At 43.8% G+C, this 19,235-nt stretch overlaps 1 protein-coding gene across 4 annotated transcripts in view; it reads right to left on the reverse strand.

Moving 5' to 3' along the window:
- naalad2 (N-acetylated alpha-linked acidic dipeptidase 2) overlaps window positions 1–19,235 on the reverse strand; it is a 189,975-nt gene that overhangs the window by 92,985 nt on the left and 77,755 nt on the right. For all 4 annotated transcript variants that reach the window (XM_072476461.1, XM_072476459.1, XM_072476460.1 and 1 more), the window contains exon 11: window positions 1,179–1,261. In XM_072476461.1, coding sequence (XP_072332562.1) covers window positions 1,179–1,261 — 83 coding nt within the window. The remainder of the gene's footprint in view (window positions 1–1,178; window positions 1,262–19,235) is intronic.

Genomic DNA, 19,235 nt, shown 5'->3' on the forward strand with positions numbered 1-19,235 from the left:
ACGACATGGTGTAGGCACTGGCTAGCTCACGAGCTCTGACTGTCAGAGGCTGGGTCCCGAGAGAGCGGGAAAACTGGTGTCCTCTGGCTTTATAGTGGTTGTGTCCTGTCTGGTGATTGGCTGCTCTGTTCTGTGTGCTTACTGGTCATCCTATGTGTCAATCACTGCCTGTCTGTACTCCACTGTATACATAGATGTATATTATGACAAGAGGTTCATGGTGTGATGGGTAGGAAATGTAATTTGAAGATGCATGATCTTTACCATTTGTGTGAGGTCATTGAACTTTTTCCAGCACTGCAGCTAGGTACTTGACTCTAGGAATTGACCTCTGTTCGCTCCTGCTCACATTGCCCCCAACAGGTGTACCTTGGGAGTTCCTCCTGGCACCCTGTGGAAATATCAACCTCCATCATGAAGACATCCAGGGTTACTTCTGCAAACCTGGAAGCCTTCTCTCTGGCCTGGTGCACCATTATCACACTTCTTCCTTCTATCAATGTCTACATGACACTGTTGCCGCAGGTGCTGTAGCCTGACGCACCGCCCCCTTAAGAGAGGCAGGGTGCCTTTAAGTGCAGGGTTCCCTGTATGTTAATGCTAGCCACCCACGTCGCTGAACCCCGTGCTGAGCATGTAGAAGCAGCAAGTGTACAAGGCTGAATACTGCAATCATGTTGTTGAGCAGCAGGCAGCACAATACTGTCTGCCTCAGTGGGACCAGAATGGGGGAATCGTGCATCAAGGCCCCAATGCCCAAAGAAGGAGCTCGACAATTTTTTCTCCCAATCCATTTTAATACATGAATCAGATTGCTTGGATTGTCTTACTCAAATATTATATATCAATCTTTTGCAGTATATGTTCAATTTTTAATGGACTTACTAATATTAAAAAAGCACAGATTTTCTAGCACAAAATAGAACTGTTAATTTGAAATCAAACCCAGTTGCAGTTAGATTAAAGTGCTTTTCTAGCCACGTTTCAATAATCCCAAAATAGCTTCAAATCCAACACTAATCTAGCAGACCTTAAATGAACAGCTGCAAACTAAATAATCAGAAAGGAAGATTGAGGTGTTAAGAGCATTGTGGATATTACTGCCTTTCCATTACTTAGAGGATCGAAATCTACACACAATAGGCATGCTCCTGGCTGTCAAATTTCAAACAACTTACCTCTGCCCACTCTGTGGAGCCCAACAAACCAAATTCTTCTGCATCCCAGCTGGCAAAAATTACGGTTCTTCTGGGCCTCCAACCTACATAGAATCAGATAGAAGCGACAAAAATAGTTTGCCTTTAAGGGTTTTTTCTGCCCTTAAACTCTCACCTGGCAGCACCAGTACAGATGTTGGGATTGAGCCACGAACAGGCTGCACAAAACCAACATCAAAACCTCACTTCCCACTATAAATAACAACAATCGGGGTAAATGCAGATAGAAGTTGCTTTTATTTTGTGGCAAAGGGGAACATTTATAAAACTTTGCTTTACCCCATTTAGAAACAACAATTTATCACTGCCCATTAGAAGCCAGGAATTCATATGCTGATATACACTTTACTGAAAAAAACACAATGGCCGGGATTCTCCGAGCCCGCGGCGGGTCAGAGAATCGTCGGTGGCACGGGAAATTCCCGCTACGCTGGGACCAGGCTCTCCGGTCAATGCAGCGTCGGTCGGAGGCCATTGAGTTCCGCCGAGTCCCGCTGGCATGGTTCCAACCTAGTACCACCCGGCGGGAGCTCGGACCCGCGGCCGATGTGGCCGTCCTGGTGGGGGGGGGGGGGGGGGAACAGACTCCGGAAGGGGCCTCCACGGCATCCAGACCCGCGATTGGGGGCTGGCTACTGATCGGCTGTTGCCCGTGATCTGGAGGAAGCCAATGAATCGCTGGGCCAGGAGGCCCGTTGACGCTGGCGTCCACCACTCCGGTGTTTACGCCGGCGTCAACACTTGGCCGGGATTTCGGAGAATTCCGGTCAATATATTTTGGATCATTGTTGCCATCCACTCCATAAACATTAGAACCAATTAGACAGTTCATGACATCAGCTAAATGGGTTATAATTAATGATTATGTGCAGTGATATAAATGAAACAGTTATGTCTATAGTTTATCATCATATTGGCTTTTTTAATTCTACTATGGTGCAGGATGTTTAAAAACTCTCCATTCATAGAAAGGTGTCCCAGTTTACTTTCATTCAAATGCTTCCAATATCCTTTGACAGCATTTTTATCACCTTGAAGGACAAGAGCAACAAATGCACGTGAACATCACCTGCAAGTTCCCTTCCAAGCCACACACTGGAATGATAGCGCCACTCTTTCACTGGTACTGAGTCAAAAACCTGGAACTTCCTTTCTAACAGCACTGTGGGTGTACCCACATCAGATAGGAGACTGCAACAGTTGAAAAAGATGGTTCACCATTATCTTCTCCTGAGGAATGGGCAATAAATGCTGGTCTTGCCCATGTGATGAGCTTGGTACTTGGCAGAGAGTGTATTTGTCCATTTTAATCCAAAGTGAAATCAAAGAGCAGGCTTGAAAGGAAGAAAATTATATTTCTTGGCTATTACATCGCTTCTGCGAAATTAGACTAAGACGGAGGTTGCTACAGGGTTGAAAGCTAGAAAAGCAAACTTAAGCTAATTGGAGTTATGTCAGGCTCCAGCCTGTTCTGTTGCAACAGGACACAGTTGCAGAACACAGAATTCATGTGAGGAGGAGCAAGAAAAATTCTCTATGAAAAGATAATTATCTGTTTGGCAATAAGAAGGAAAACAGACTTCCACAAACACTTGGGGAAATAATGTGTGAGCGAGCTGACAGACACTGGGCGGGATTCTCCCATCTGAAGGTAGAGTGTTGACGCCGTCGTAAAAACTGGAGAGTTTAAGGATGATGTCATCGGACTGCTCTGTGTAGCGATCCTCTGTCCTACGGGAGGCCAGCACGGCACTGGAGCGACCCATGGCACTCCAGTTGCCAATATCGCCGTCAAATGGGCGCCGCGGGTCTACGCATGCGCGCTGCGACCGGTGCGAATGTGCGCACGTGCACTGCGACCGACACGACTGCGCACAAGTGCGGTAGCCTCCTTCACCACGCGGCCCCGACTCAACATGGCGTAGGGCTACAGGGGCCGGTGCGGAGCACAAGAGGCCCCCACCACGAGAGGCCGGCCCGCCAATCGATCGGCCCCGATCGCAGGCCAGGCCACGGTGGAGGCAGCCCCCCGGGGTCGGACCCCCCACCAGGCCGCCCCAGACAGGATGGATGCCGAGGTCCCTCCGAGTAAGACCAGATGTGAACGGCAGCGGCGGGACTCGGGCTGTTTTGGGCAGCCACTCGGTCCATCCTGGGCAGAGAACCCCGACTGGCGCCCCACCGACCGTGCCGGTGCCAATGGCGCCGATTGTCCGCTCACCGGAGAATCGGCGTCGGAGCAGCGTCGCGCGATTCACGCCCGGCCCGGCGATTCTCCAACTCGGCATGGGCTGAGAGAATCCCGCCCATTGAATCCTAAAAACAATGTGAATAGCTCAGGCATGTCCAATTGCTGAGAGTTGTATCAAAGACCAGACCTTGAACCAGATATTGTTGGTTGACCAGATGAAAAAGAAGTGTAGAAAGCTGCATAGGTTTGCACTGTGTCAGTGTTAACTGCGTCCAGGGGCCTTGGATGGGCTTTGGCTGGTGGCAAATGCAACTTGAGGGCCAAATTGAGGGAGTGCAAATGTGAGACCATCTTACACAACTTTCGAACTGTATATATTTGCTACTTTTCAGTTTGATGGAACCTTTCCAGAATCCAGAAAATTTTAAAAAATGTACACCAACAGATCTATTCCCTCATTAGCCACCCTTTTAAGACCCTAGGGTAAAGTCCATCCGGACCTGGAGATGTGTGTCAGCCCACTCACAGCTGTATCACTTTGGTCAGTGTCATTTCCCTCGTGATTGCAATTTCAATTTCCTCTCTCACTTCCATCTCGTGATTTCTCGCTTTTACTTGAATATATTTTGTATCTTCTCTCGTGAAGTTATCAGCAAGATATGCTCATTTCATCCACCATTTCCTTATCTACTAGGAACTCCTCTTTGTCACTCTCTAGAGGACCAACAGTCACTTTACTTATGGTTTTACTTTCCAAATGCCTGTAGAAATTCTTGCCATCAACCTTTACATTTTGAACTAGTTTCCTCTCATACACTCATTTCTTCCTCATGATCAATCTTTTAGTCATTCTGCTGTTCTTTATAATCTGACCTTCTTTTCATCTATGCACAGCTATAAGCTTTTCCACAAGTTTGATGCTCTCCTTAATTTTTTTTGTTAACTACGAATGATGAGTCATTCCTTTAGAGTTTTTCTTTAGAGTACTCATTCTGAGTATTGTGAATGATCGCCGTTAATGTCGTCCCCTGCTTCACTATTGGTCTGTCCTCAGCCTAATATCTTAGTTCACCTCAGTTAGCTCAGCTTTCACACCCACTTGTTGCCATTACACAATTTTTAAAGCACTAGTCTTAGACCCACTCTTCTCCCTTTCAAACTGGATGTAAAATTTAATCATATTGTGGTCGCTGCCCTGGGGGTGTCTTTACTTGGAGATCATAAATTAACCCTGCCACATTACACAATGTATGTTATGGGCCAGGGTTTAGAGAACCCCAAAGTGTATCATGGAGTTCATCTGACCCACAACTTTAATAGATTGTGGTATGGGGAGCACACGGCCCACTCTACAGGTGTGGGACAGCAGAAATGGAAAAGTATTTTTTAAAACAAACCAATGTTTATTCTATGAACTCAAGTTAACCTTTTTAAAACATAGTGAACATCTTAACAACCATTAATTCAAATACAACCCCCAACGACTACAACACTAAGTAATCCTTTAAGCTTTCCTTTTAATATCCATAAGACTTAAAAACACCTTTTAACAGAAAAACATCAGGCTTAACTTCACTACTGAGAACAGTTACCACGTTGAAATCAGCAAATGGACATTCATAAGCTTGCAGAGATTCACACACATCCTGCTGTGATTGCAGCTTCTCCAAAACTAAAATGAAACCAAACCCACCCTGCAGCAAAAAGCCTAAAGCGAAAGTTATGGGGAACTTTAACTTTCCAAATATTGACTGGAAACGCTATAGTTCGAGTACTTTAGATGGGTCCGTTTTTGTCCAATGTGTGCAGGAGGATTTCCTGACACAGAATGTAGAGAGGCGAGGCCATATTGGATTTGGTACTGGGTAATGAACCAGGACAGGTGTTAGATTTGGAGGTCGGTGAGCACTTTTGTGATAGTGACCACAATTCGATTACGTTTACTTAAGTGATGGAAAGGGATAAGTATATACCGCAGGGCAAGAGTTATATCTTGGGGAAAGGCAATTATGATGCGATAAGGCAAGACTTAGGATGCATCGGATGGAGAGGAAAACTGCAGGGGATGGGCACAATGGAAATGTGGAGGTTGTTCAAGGATCAGCTACTGCATGTCCTTGATAAGTATGTACCTGTCAGGCAGGGAGGAAGTGGTCGAGCGAGGGAACTGTGGTTTACTAAAGCAGTCGAAACACTTGTCAAGAGTAAGAAGGAGGCTTATGTAAAGATGAGATATGAAGGTTCAGTTAGGGCGCTCGAGAGTTACAAGTTAGCTAGGAAGGACCTAAAGAGAGAGCTAAGAAGAGCCAGGAGGGGACATTAGAAGTCTTTGGCAGGTAGGATCAAGGACAACCCTAAAGCTTTCTATAGATATGTCAGGACTAAAAGAATGACTTCTTTTAGGGTAAGAGTAGGGCCAATCAAGGACAGTAGTGGGAAGTTGTGCGTGGAGTCCGAGGAGATAGGAGAGGTGCTAAATGAATATTTTTCGTCAGTATTCACACAGGAAAAAGACAATGTTGTCGAGGAGAATACTGAGATTCAGGCTACTAGACTAGAAGGGCTTGAGGTTCATAAGGAGGAGGTGTTAGCAATTCTGGAAAGTGTGAAAACAGATAGGTCCCTTGGGCCAGATGGGATTTATCCTCGGATTCTCTGGGAAGCTAGGGAGGAGATTGCTGAGCTTTTGGCTTTGATCTTTCAGTCATCTTTGTCTACAGGAGTAGTGCCAGAAGACTGGAGGATAGCAAATGTTGTCCCCTTGTTCAAGAAGGGGAGTAGAGACAACCCCGGTAACTATAGACCAGTGAGCCTTACTTCTGTTGTGGGCAAAGTCTTGGAAAGGTTTATAAGAGATAGGATGTACAATCATCTGGAAAGGAATAATTTGATTAGAATAGTCAACACGGTTTTGTGAAGGGTAGGTCGTGCCTCACAAACCTTATTGAGTTCTTTGAGAAGGTGACCAAACAGGTGGATGAGGGCAAAGCAGTTGATGTGGTGTATATGGATTTCAGTAAAGCATCTGATAGGCTACTGCAGAAAATATGGAGGCATGGGATTCAGGGTGATTTAGCAGTTTGGATCAGAAATTGGCTAGCTGGAAGAAGACAAAGGGTGGTGGTTGATGGGAAATGTTCAGACTGGAGTCCACTACTAGTGGTGTACCACAAGGATCTGTTTTGGGGCCACTGCTATTTGTCATTTTTATAAATGACCTGGAGGAGGGCGTAGAAGGATGGGTGAGTAAATTTGCAGATGACACTAAAGTCAGTGGAGTTGTGGACAGTGCGGAAGGATGTTACAAGTTACAGAGGGACATAGATAAGCTGCAGCGCTGGACTGAGAGGTGGCAAATGGAGTTTAATGCAGAAAAGTGTGAGCTGATTCATTTTGGAAGGAAAAACAGGAAGACAGAGTACTGGGCTAATGGTAAGATTCTTGGCAGTGTGGATGAGCAGAGAGATCTCGGTGTCCATGTACATAGATCGCTGAAAGTTGCCACCCAGGTTGAGAGGGTTGTTAAGAAGGCGTACGGTGTGTTAGCTTTTATTGGTAGAGCGATTGAGTTTCGGAGCCATGAGGTCATGTTGCAGATGTACAAAACTCTGGTGCGGTCGCATTTGGAGTATTGCTTGCATTTCTGGTCGCCACATTATAGGAAGGATGTGGAAGCATTGGAAAGGGTGCAGAGGAGATTTACCAGAATGTTGCCTGGTATGGAGGGAAGATCTTATGAGGGAAGGCTGAGGGACTTGAGGCTGTTTTTGTTAGAGAGAAGAAGGTTAAGAGGTGACTTAATTGCGGCACACAAGATGATCAGAGGATTCGATAGGGTGGACAGTGAGAGCCTTTTTCCTCGGATGGTGATGTCTAGCACGAGGGGACATAGCTTTAAATTGAGGGGAGATAGATATAGGACAGATGTCAGAGGTAGGTTCTTTACTCAGAGAGTAGTAAGGGCGTGGAATGCCCTGTCGGCAACAGTAGTGGACTCGCCAACACTAAGGGTATTCAAATGGTCATTGGATAGACATATGGATAATAAGGGAATAGTGTAGATGGGCTTTAGTGTGGTTTCACAGGTCGGCGCAACATCGAGGGCCGAAGGGCCTGTACAGCGCTGTAATGTTCTATGTTCCATGTTCTAAAGTAAAAAGCTGACCGACAGCCCAGCTCCACCCACTCTCTGACATCATTGCAGGAATAAACACCCATTTCTTAAAGGTACTCTCACTACAGATATTTATATACACACCCATTTATAAACACCCATTTCTTAAAGGTACTCTCACTACAGATATTTATATACACACCCATTTATAAACACTAATTTCTTAAAGATACTCTTACATGACACCTCCCCCACCCCCCCCCCTCCAAGAAAAACAAATAAACCATCAACTTCACGATGGTTTCATTTTTCACTTTTTCACTATTCTTTAAGAAATGCACACAGTAAATATACATTTTTGTTTCAAAAAACCAACAAACGCACACAGGAATAATAATATAGTCCATTTTTCTTTTTTGTTCTTCTTTCTCCAACTGGACCTGCTTCTGTTCATCACATTCGTGACAAAGCATCGGCTATCACATTTTCTCATCCTGCCACATGTACTATTTTTAAATGAAATGGCTGTAACATTAAACTCTAGTGAAACAGCCTTGCATTGTTATTCCGGAACCACTCCAAAAACATCAAAGGATTATGAACAGTATACATAATGGTGTCAGACGGATTGCTGGTCACATAAATGTGAAAATGTTGCAAAGCCAGCACCAAACACAAAGTCCCCTTCTCAATCATTGAATACTTTTTCTGGTGAGAATACAATTTCTTTGAAAAATAAACAATAGCCCGCTCTAGCCCTTCGTCGTCGTTTTGGAGAAGCACCGCACCTACGCCCACATCACTCGCATCAATAGCCACTTTGAATGGTTTGGTATAGTTTGGGATGGCTCACACAGGAGCAGTGGTTAACACAGCCTTCAGGCCGTCAAATGCCTGTTGACACTCCGCTGTCCACTGGAATGAATTTGTTTAGTTACCTTCTCAAATGAAATGAAAAAGGCTTCCATCTCCTTCTCGTCAAACCTTGGCAATGCTTGGACATATTTAAATAGATCCCAACCAAGCCTTCGACTATGATGCTCTTTCTCACTATCCTCATCACTATCCTCCAACTGTACGTTTCCCTTTATGTCTGCCAATTTTAACTGACTGTTATGTTTCATAGCCATTTTCTGAAGTTCAAACTCTTTCTCTTTTTCCCTTTCCTCTCTATCTCTTTCCTTTTCCTCGCTATCTCTTTCTTTGTTTCTTTCTTCGCTCTCCTTTTCTTTTTTTCTCATTGCATATTCAAGCTGCTTTAATTCTTTTTCATGTTCAAGTTGCTTAATCTGCAACTGGATCTTTGCCATTTCTAATGAGTCAGACTATATCTCAGGCAACTTTAAATGCGTATCCACCACCATAATTACCTCATCTTTTCGCATTTTGTCAGGTAATGTTAACTGCAATGTTTTTGCCAAATCTAAGAGTCTGCTTTTAGTCTCTGTCCGTAAGGTACTGCGTGTGACCGTCTCCACCCCCAAAAACTTCAGAGCATCTGAAATAGCCATTGTCCACAACACACTCCCTACTTAAACTAAAATACAACACCTGAAAAGCAACCACAATATGCTCACCCCTCACTGTCTTTAAATTCACTAAACCAATCCAATAGATAGACTTTTATCCCAGACGAGCCCCCAATTTGTTATGGGCCAGGGTTCAGAGAACCCCAAAGTGTATCATGGAGTTCACCTAACCCACAACTTTTAATAGATTGTGGGATGGGGAGCACACCGCCCACTCTACAAGTGTGATACAGCAGAAATGGAAAAGTATTTTTTAAAGCAAAACAATGTTATTCTATGAACTCAAGTTAACCTTTTTAAAACATAGTGAACATCTTAGCAACCATTAATTCAAATACAACCCCCAACGACTACAACACTAAGTAATCCTTTAAGCTTTCCTTTTAACATCCATAAGACTTAAAAACACCTTTTAACAGAAAAACATCAGGCTTAACTTCACTACTGAGAACAGTTACCACGTTGAAATCAGCAAATGGACAATCATAAGCTTAGAGATTCACACACATCCTGCTGTGATTGCAGCTTCTCCAAAACTAAAATGAAACCAAACCCACCCTGCAGCAAAAAGCCTAAAGCGAAAGTAAAAAGCTGACAGACAGCTCAGCTTCACCCACTCCCTGATATCACTGCAGTAATAAACACCCATTTCTGAAAGGTACTCTCACTACAGATATTTATATACACACCCATTTATAAACACCCATTTCTTAAAGGTACTCTCACATGACACGTAATTTGCTCTCTGGTTGGTTCAAGAAGGAGCTGCTCTGAGAATGTATTTCAAAAACATTCAAAAGCATTCTATGAACTCCTCATACAGGCTACTACCGCCAATTTATTTTTCCAATTTATATGTAGGTTTTAATTTGTACACTCTGGAGCCTTTCTGTCATGGAGAAAACCTTGGCCAAAAATACAGGGCAGCAGTTGGGATTGTTATTTCCTACTAACATGAAGATAACATTTAATTTAGCAGCTGTGTTGTATGAAACCCAAGGTTTACTTATTCTTTTTCTGATTAATAAATGTATTTGACAATTAAAGCATAAAAGGTAAGTCTATTGCAGTGTTATTCAGTCACCTTCTAAAGCCAAGGAAGCTCCATGTGAACTTTATATTCAATGTTCGGGACCGTGTCGCCGATGTGAATCTCACTCGATAGGAGTGTAAACTGGAAAATCAGATGCAGAAGTCAATGCCCCTGAATAACGGTGCTCCTGATTTTACAGTCACTGGAGCAGATTCAAACCAGTTAAAACAGAGTTAATGAAGCACTAGCCATCTCAAGTAAACATAGCTCACATTGACATGTCAGCTGCTGCCATTTCCAAAAAGCTGCACTGTTGGTGGCAAAAACACCAATTACTATTAGACACTGGCCTTTTAATATGAAAATTGGGGGTACTACGAGACACTTTGGACCCTGATTTTAGGACAGAATTAGGCTAATTAGTTTAACTGGCAGTAAACAGAAGAACTGCATAGGTTTAGTTTTTAAGTCATTATTGATCAGCTTGGTCACAGAATGAGATCCATTTGTTTCCAGATGGGTATAAATTCTGTCCCTGAGAATTATTTCCAATAATTTACCTACTACTGACGTGAGGCTCATCAGTCTGTAGTTTCCAGGATTACCCCTGCTATGTTTCTTAAACAGCGGTACCGTATTAGCTATTCTCCAGTCCTCTGGGACCTCACCTGTAGTTAATGAGGATACAAAGATGTCAGTCAAGGTCCAGCAATTTCCTCCCTTGCTTCCCTCAGTAATCTGGGGTAAAACCCATCCGGCCAGGAGACTTATCTACCTTAATGTATTTTAAAACACCCAATACCCTCTCCTTTTTGATGTCAACATGACCCAGACTGTTCACACACCCAACCCAAGAATCATCTTCCACAAAGTCCTTTTCTTTGGTAAACACTGATGCAAAGTACTCATTTAGTACCTCACCCATTTCCTCTGGCTCAACACATAGATTCCCCCCACTGTCCGTAAGTGGTCCAATCCTTTCTCCTTCCAGACTCTACACAATGTTTAGTACGTAACTCTCTACATCATACCATGGGAGGTACTGTTCTCCAGTTCCACATTAACCCAAACACCCTTATACTACACCCCTCCCCAACTCCTTAGACAAATATATTTACAGTCAAAAATTGAACTTTCATTTCCACTTGTTTCATAATTCTTCCCAAATATTTGTTTACTCTCTTATTTTTCAGATTAGACCAACTCATCTTTTCATTTAGCTCAGCAATTATCCTGGTGAGTTCTGTTGCCTTTGTCTCAGTTATCTGCTTTTAGAGTCAAGCTCTGCTCTTTCCAACTGTGCAGTTCATCTTCCATATTCTTCAAGTGTTCTAATCCCTGTGACCGACAATCCAGTGTTCCCCTCAGTTCTCCTTTTACATTGGCAAAGTCATCTTTAGTTCACTCTGAACAGCTTTTCTTTAGCAGAGCCTAATTCCCTTGTGCTATCCTTCAAGCTCGCATTCATTCCTTTGACTCTGATAGTTGTTTTTCAGACTCTTCACCCTCCTTTGTGAGAACTTTGACTTTCTCTTGCTCAACTTTTCATTGACATTCCAGGTTCTTGATTTTAATCTCAGCCATTTCATTTTGCGAACAACTCAATTGCTCTCAGTGTGTTGGAGGCAACCAATGGCTTTTATTCTCACACCTTGAGCTTCAGTATCAGATTTTCATTTTTTGACCTTCGTCTCATCTTCTTTTTCTCCATCTGCACCAGAGCTTTGACCTTGACATTCATTTTGGTTTTACTGTTAGCCATGTACCTCTTCACCAAATTCTCAACTTGTTTCAGTTCTGTAATTGTGCAGCTCATGGCTTCGTTACCTGCTCGCAGCTTGGAAAGCTGGGGCTTTTCCTCTCAATGCCTTCTCCCATGCAACTGGTTCTTCAGCTCTTCAGTCTATTTCTTGTACCTCTTTGCTTACTCCTGGAGTATTGAACATTGCTGAATCTTCTCTAACAGCTGGTTCTTCAGTTCCTTCCAATTATACTCCATCCCTTTAGCTATAAAGGGCAAAATTCCATTTGCCTTCCCTATTACCTGCATGCACTATTTCCGAGATTCATGCACGAGGGCACCCACCCTCTGCACCGGAGCACTCTGAAGTTTCTCGTCATTTAGATATCAAGTGGCCTTTCTATTTTTCCAACCAAAATGGATAACCTCACACTTAACCACGTTAAACTCCATCTGCCAAATGTTGGCCCACTCACTTAACCTATCCACGTGAATTTTGAAATGTTTTATTCCCTCATTGCAACTTACCATACCACCTATTTTAGTGTCATCTGCAAATTTGGCTATATCCCTACGGTCAAGTCATTTATATATTTGCAAATAATTGGGGCCCCAAGGACCAAATCCTGTGGCACCCCACTAGTTACATCTCACCAATTAGAAAAGGACCCATTTATTGTGACTCTCTGCCTTCTGTCAGTTAGCCAGTATTCAATCCAAGCAAATAATTTACCCCTACTCCCATGTGATCTTACCTTGTGTAATAACATTTTGTGTGGCACCTTATCAAATGCCTTCTGGAAGTCCAGATATGCTACACCTACAGGATCGCCATTATCCACTTGGCTTGTTACATCTTCGAAGCACAAAGATGTCTTTAGTAACCTTCCCAGTTTTTTAAAGTAAGTGTATTTATTAGGACTTTACATTTTAGAAATTAACTAGTTACAAAATAACCATACATAAAAAGGAAGAGAAAAAAGGAATCAACAACCAACCCACACCCCAAACCTCCAAGGCAGCCTCCTGAGGAGAGTCAGCCACCAGTCAATAAGGAGGATATCACACCTCCCTCCAGAGAAATAAAAACAGGGGACGGGATTCTCTGAGCCTCCGCGGCAAAATCGCGATTGGCGCGGGGCTAGAGAATGGGTGTTGACGCCGAAATCCAGCGTGATGCTGCTCCCGCGATTCTCCGGTCGCCGGAGAATCAACGCGAATCGCGCGCACGTAGTTTATGCGGCGCGGGTAGGTGGCCACTGACAGAGGCCACCGTGGCAATTCTGCGAGGACAACTGGCCGAGTTCCCGACGGTGTGGTTCTAACCATGTTTTGCCTGTCGTGAACGGCCGGTGGCAGCTGCGGACTCCATCCGCGGCTGCCCTAGTGGATGGCGGGGGTATCCTTCACCAGGGGGGGCAGGCAAGCAATCAGGCAGCACTGATCTGCATGCGCGCGATCTCAGGGGGGCCCTACATTTTTGGTGCCGCTCCGCTGGCTGTCTGCCACGTTGCAAGCGGCGGCCGCCACAGGCCGCTGACGTGCGCATGCACGGACTCCCAACCAGACTGCAGGGCCCGGTATCCGCAGCCAGAGCTGCGAGAAGCACTCCGGGACCCTGCTAGCCCCCTGCAAATTGGAGAATCACTCTGGACTTTCTGAAGGAAAGTCCATCGCTCAGCCTATCCTCAATTCTCCATGCACCTGGTGATAAAATCCAGCCTCTATGGGTCCCCCACAAAGGGGCCCTCTTTCCAATCCTCGGAGATAACTGGATACCAGCCAGGCCTGGCCAAGCCTAGCACCATCCATCATGAAAATTCAGGAAATTATGTCCCTAGGACCTTCCACAAAACCACAAAGCATACACGCTTCTGAGCTGCTATTTAGACTAGTTTAGACAGGCAGCATGATCGGCGCAGGCTTGGAGGGCCAAAGGGCCTGTTCCTGTGCTGTACTTTTCTTTGTTCTTTATTTCTTCTCTTTGGTTTTCCTGTGTAGGCTGGGTCTCTGCAGGCTCTCGAAAACCGACTAATTCGGCAGGAAACATTCAAACCAAGAAGCCTGGGCCAACAGGTGGATTTTTTAAATCAAGGAAATATACAGAAGATGATTTTTTTAAGCACTGTCATCATCTGCACAATGGAGTATTCTCTGCCTTTTTGCTATCAATCTTTTGTGAATTCCTTGATCATCAGGTCGGGCAATGAACCTACCTCCACAGGCCCCAGAGGAGTCCTTCAACCACCATGTCTGAAATGGAGATTTGTTTTTAAAAAGGTGAACTCCATTTGCATCTTCAAGTTAGGCACACTTCAGGTCAGGCTTCAGTTTCTTTAGATTTTTCATCCTTTGTGATTCTGCCTTCCTTCACAGAATCACAGAAGAGGCACAGAAAAAAAAGTATTTTCATACATCACATTTGCTTCTTTTGCAAATCATTTTAAATCTATGCCCTCTCATTCTCGATCCTTTTACAAGTAAGAATAGATTCTACCTATCGACTCTGTCCAGTCTCCCCATGATTTTAAACATCTCTGTGAAATCTTCTCTTGGCCATCTTCTCCCCAAGGAAACAGTCCCAACCTCTCCAAGCTATCCTCATAACTGAAGTTTCTCATCCCTGGAATTATTCTTTCGTAGAGTCATGGAATCCTTACAGTGCAGAAGGAGGCCATTCGGCCCATCGGGTCTGCACTGACCCTTGGAAAGAGTACCCTACTTAAGCCCATGCCTCCACCCTATCCCCATAACGCACTAACCCTACCTAAACTTTTGGACACTAAGGGGTAATTTAGCATGGCCAATCCACCTAACCTGCATAACTTTGGACTGCGGGAGGAAACTGAAGCACCCGGAGGAAACCAATGCAAACACGTAGCGAAAGTGCAAACTCCACACAGTCGCCCGAGGCTGGAATTGAATCGGAGTCCCTGAAGCTGAGAGACAGCAGTGCTAACCACTGTGCTCCTGGCCACCCAATTCTGTAAACTCTTCTGCACTCTCCAATGTGTTCACATTTTTCCTATATTGTGACCCCAAAACTGTACACCAGCTGAGATCTAACTGGTGTCCTGTATAAGTTCAGCATAACCTCCTTGCTCTATACGCTCCGATTAATAAATCCCAGGATACTACATGTTTTAATAATGTTTTGCCACCTGTTCTGCCACCTTCAATGATCTATGCGCATATATACGTAGGTCGCTCTGCTCCTGAATCTCTTTAAGACTTGTACCCCTTATTTGATTTTGTCTTTCCATTTTTTTCCTACTAAAATGCATCACCTCACACTTCTCTGCATTGAAATTTAGCTGCCACCATTTCCAGCTTCTCTGGGATTTTGGGGTCCATCCTTCACTCCCACCACATCATAAGGTTGTCTGTAATCTCGCGAAGCGGTCTGGAGACTTGTATGGTTGAACATAAACATTTTTGGGGAACCTATGTACATCTCCAAGTTACTGCTAGGCATGGGTGCTGTCTCCATGCTGGCTCTTTCCAGACTCAAGGCAAAGAAGCCATAGTAAAATGTCAAAAAGGGCGACAGTACAAGGTACAGTGACTGAGGGGAGCTCAGTGAATAGGTCCAGTAATACTGAAAGTTATAAAACGGGAAGTAAAAACATAAATCGAAAGCGACGCGGCAGGTTGTTACATGAAGATATGGGTTCAACGACAAGGAAAATTAGGAGATAAGTTAAGAGGAAAAATAACTTAGGAGAGGTTACAGATCAAGGTGTTAATATTCAAAACAGAGGTATAAAAGCAACAAAAGTGTACTTTACCTGAATGCTCGTAGTATTCGGAATAAGGTAAATAAGTTGATGGCGCAAATCATCGTGAATGACTATGATTTAGTGGCCATTACTGAAACATGGTTAAAGGATGGCCACGACTGGGAGTTAAATATTCAAGGGTATCAAACTATTCGGAATGACAGAGTGGATAGTACGGGAGGTGGTGTAGCTTTGTTATTTAAGGATGACATCCGGGCAATAGTAAGGGATAACATCGGTGTTATGGAGGATAAGGTTGAATCCATTTGGGTGGAAATCAGGAATAGTAAGGCGAAAAAGTCACTGATAGGAGTAGTCTATAGGCCACCAAATAGTAACATTATGGTGGGGCAGGCAATAAACAAAGAAATAACGGATGCATGTAGAAATGGTACAGCAGATATCATGGGGATTTTAATCTACATCTCGATTGATTTAACCAGGTCGGTCAAGGCAGCCTTGAGGAGGAGTTTATAGAATGTATCTGGATAGTTTCCTAGAACAGTATGTAATGGAACCTACAAGGGAACAAGCGGTCCTAGATCTGGTCCTGTGTAATGAGACAGGATTGATTAATGATCTCATAGGGATCCTCTCGGTAGGAGCGATCACAATATAGTGGAATTTAAAATGAGAAGATGAGAAGGTAAAATCAAATACTCGTGTTTTGTGCTTAAACAAAGGGGATTACAATGGGATGAGAGAAGAGCTAGCTAAGGTAGATTGGGAGCAAAGACTTTATGGTGAAACAGTTGAGGAACAGTGGAGAACCTTCCAAGTGATTTTTTAGTGCTCAGCAAAGGTTTATACCAACAAAAAGGAAGGACGGTAGAAAGAGGGAAAGTCGACCGTGGATATCTAAGGAAATAAGGGAGAGTATCAAATTGAAGGAAAAGGCATACAAAGTGGCAAAGATTAGTGGGAAACTAGAGGACTGGGAAATCTTTAGGGGGCAACAGAAAGCTACTAAAAAAGCTATAAAGAAGAGAAAGATAGATTATGAGAGTAAACTTGCTCAGAATATAAAAACAGATAGTAAAAGTTTCTACAAATACAGAAAACAAAAAAAGAGTGGCTCAGGTAAATATTGGTCCTTTAGAGGATGAGAAGGGAGATTTAATAATGGGAGATTAGGAAATGGCTGAGGAACTGAACAGGTTTTTTGGGTCGGCCTTCACAGTGGAAGACACAAATAACATGACAGTGACTGATGGAAATGAGGCAATGACAGGTGAGGACCTTGAGATGATTGTTATCACTAAGGAGGTAGTGATGGGCAAGCTAATGGGGCTAAAGGTAGACAGGTCTCCTGGCCCTGATGGAATGCATCCCAAAGTGTTAAAGAGATGGCTAGGGAAATTGCAAATGCACTAGTGATAATTTACCAAAATTCACTAGACTCTGGGGTGGTCCCGGCAGATTGGAAATTAGCAAACGTGACACCACTGTTTAAAAAAGGAGGTAGGCAGAAAACGGGTAATTATAGGCCAGTTAGCTTAACTTCGATAGTAGGGAAGATGCTGGAATCTATCATCAAGGAAGAAATAGCGAGGCATCTGGATGGAAATTGTCCCATTGGGCAGAAGCAGCATGGGTTCATAAAGGGCAGGTCATGCCTAAATAATTTAGTGGAATTTTTTGAGGACATTACCAGTGCGGTAGATAACGGGGAGCCAATGGATGTGGTACATCTGGATTTCCAGAAAGCCTTTGACAAGGTGCCACACAAAAGGTTGCTGCATAAGATAAAGATGCATGGCATTAAGGGTAAAGTAGTAGCATGGACAGTGATTGGTTAATTAATAGAAAGCAAAGAGTGGGGATTAATGGGTGTTTCTCTGGTTGGCAATCAGTAGCTAATGGTGTCCCTCAGGGATCAGTGTTGGGCCCACAATTGTTCACAATTTACATAGATGATTTGGAGTTGGGGACCAAGGGCAATGTGTCCAAGTTTGCAGACAACACTAAGACGAGTGGTAAAGCAAAAAGTGCAGAGGATACCGGAAGTCTGCAGAGGGATTTGGATCGGCTAAGTGAATGGGCTAGGGTCTGGCAGATGGAATACAATGTTGACAAATGTGAGGTTATCCATTTTAGTAGGAATAACAGAAAAAGGGATTATTATTTAAATGATAAAATATTAAAACATGCTGCTGTGCAGAGAGACCTGGGTGTGCTAGTGCATGAGTTGCAAAAATTTGGTTTAGAGGTGCAACAGGTGATTAAGAAAGCAAATGGAATTTTGTCCTTCGTTGCTAGAGGGATGGAGTTTAAGACTAGGGAGGTTATGCTGCAATTGTATAAGGTGTTAGTGAGGCCACATCTGGAGTATTGTGTTCAGTTTTGGTCTCCTTACCCGAGAAAGGACGTACTGGCGCTGGAGGGTGTGCAGAGGAGATTCACTAGGTTAATCCCAGAGCTGAAGGGGTTGGATTACGAGGAGAGGTTGAGTAGACTGGGACTGTACTCGTTGGAATTTTTAAGAATGAGGGGGGATCTTATAGAAACATATAAAATCATGAAGGGAATAGATAGGATAGATGTGGGCAGGTTGTTTCCACTGGCGGGTGAAAGCAGAACTAGGGGGCATAGCCTCAAAATAAGGGGAAGTAGATTTAGGACTGAGCTTAGGAGGAACTTCTTCACCCAAAGGGTTGTGAATCTATGGAATTCCTTGCCCAGTGAAGCAGTTGAGGCTCCTTCATTAAATGTTTTTAAGATAAAGATACATAGTTTTTTGAAGAATAAAGGGATTAAGGATTATGGTGTTCAGGCCAGAAAGTGGAGCTGAGTCCACAAAAGATCAGCCGTGATCTCATCGAATGGCAGAGCAGGCTCGAGGGGCCAGGTGGCCTACTCCTGCTCCTAGTTCTTATGTGCCTTTCTACATCATATCATGGGCGATGCTGTTCTTCATTCCCACATTAACCCTTACTGACGCAAACATGAAGCTCTCCCAGGACATACTTTGCTGTCAGCTAGACAGCCTCTGATCTACCCAATATTGTGCCAGCCTAACTTGAACAAGCTGCATCAGGATGCTTGTTTGGGACTGACAATTTGCTGGTTCTATTTAAAGAGGCCCAGTCCTTCAAGTGGCCTCTTCACTGGATGCTCGAAAGCTGGTATCTATCCCAGTGAAACTAATGACTAACAACGTGGTTGGATTTGGTGTGGTGACCTTTGTTTCAGATGATCAAATTTGCATTTTGTTGAGTGCACATCATAAAAGTATCCCAGAATTGATGCACTGCAGATATTTTTTTTAAATTGTTGAAAAATAAATACTGCACTTAGTTCTCAATTAAAAGAGAGCTGCTAAACTCAGAATGGCCTGCTAGGTAAACGCACCAAGCCAATCAGACAGTTCAATTCTAAGCTTGTGCTAAATTTGTGGACATCAACCATGATAGCAATTAGTCCCCGTGCCCCAGTGTTATTTTTTTTTGTTATTCGTTTCCTGGGATGTGAGCATCCCTGGCTGGGTGAGCATTTGTTACCCATCGCTAAGTGCCCTTATGAGGTGCTGACAGCTGCCTTCCTGAACTGCTGCAGTCCAAATGGTGTAGGAACACCCAGAATGCTGTCAAGGAGGGAATTCCAGGATTTTGAACCAACATAAGTGAAGGAA

This window comes from Scyliorhinus torazame, chromosome 15, assembly GCF_047496885.1.
Source record: "Scyliorhinus torazame isolate Kashiwa2021f chromosome 15, sScyTor2.1, whole genome shotgun sequence".
Lineage (NCBI taxonomy): Eukaryota > Metazoa > Chordata > Chondrichthyes > Carcharhiniformes > Scyliorhinidae > Scyliorhinus > Scyliorhinus torazame.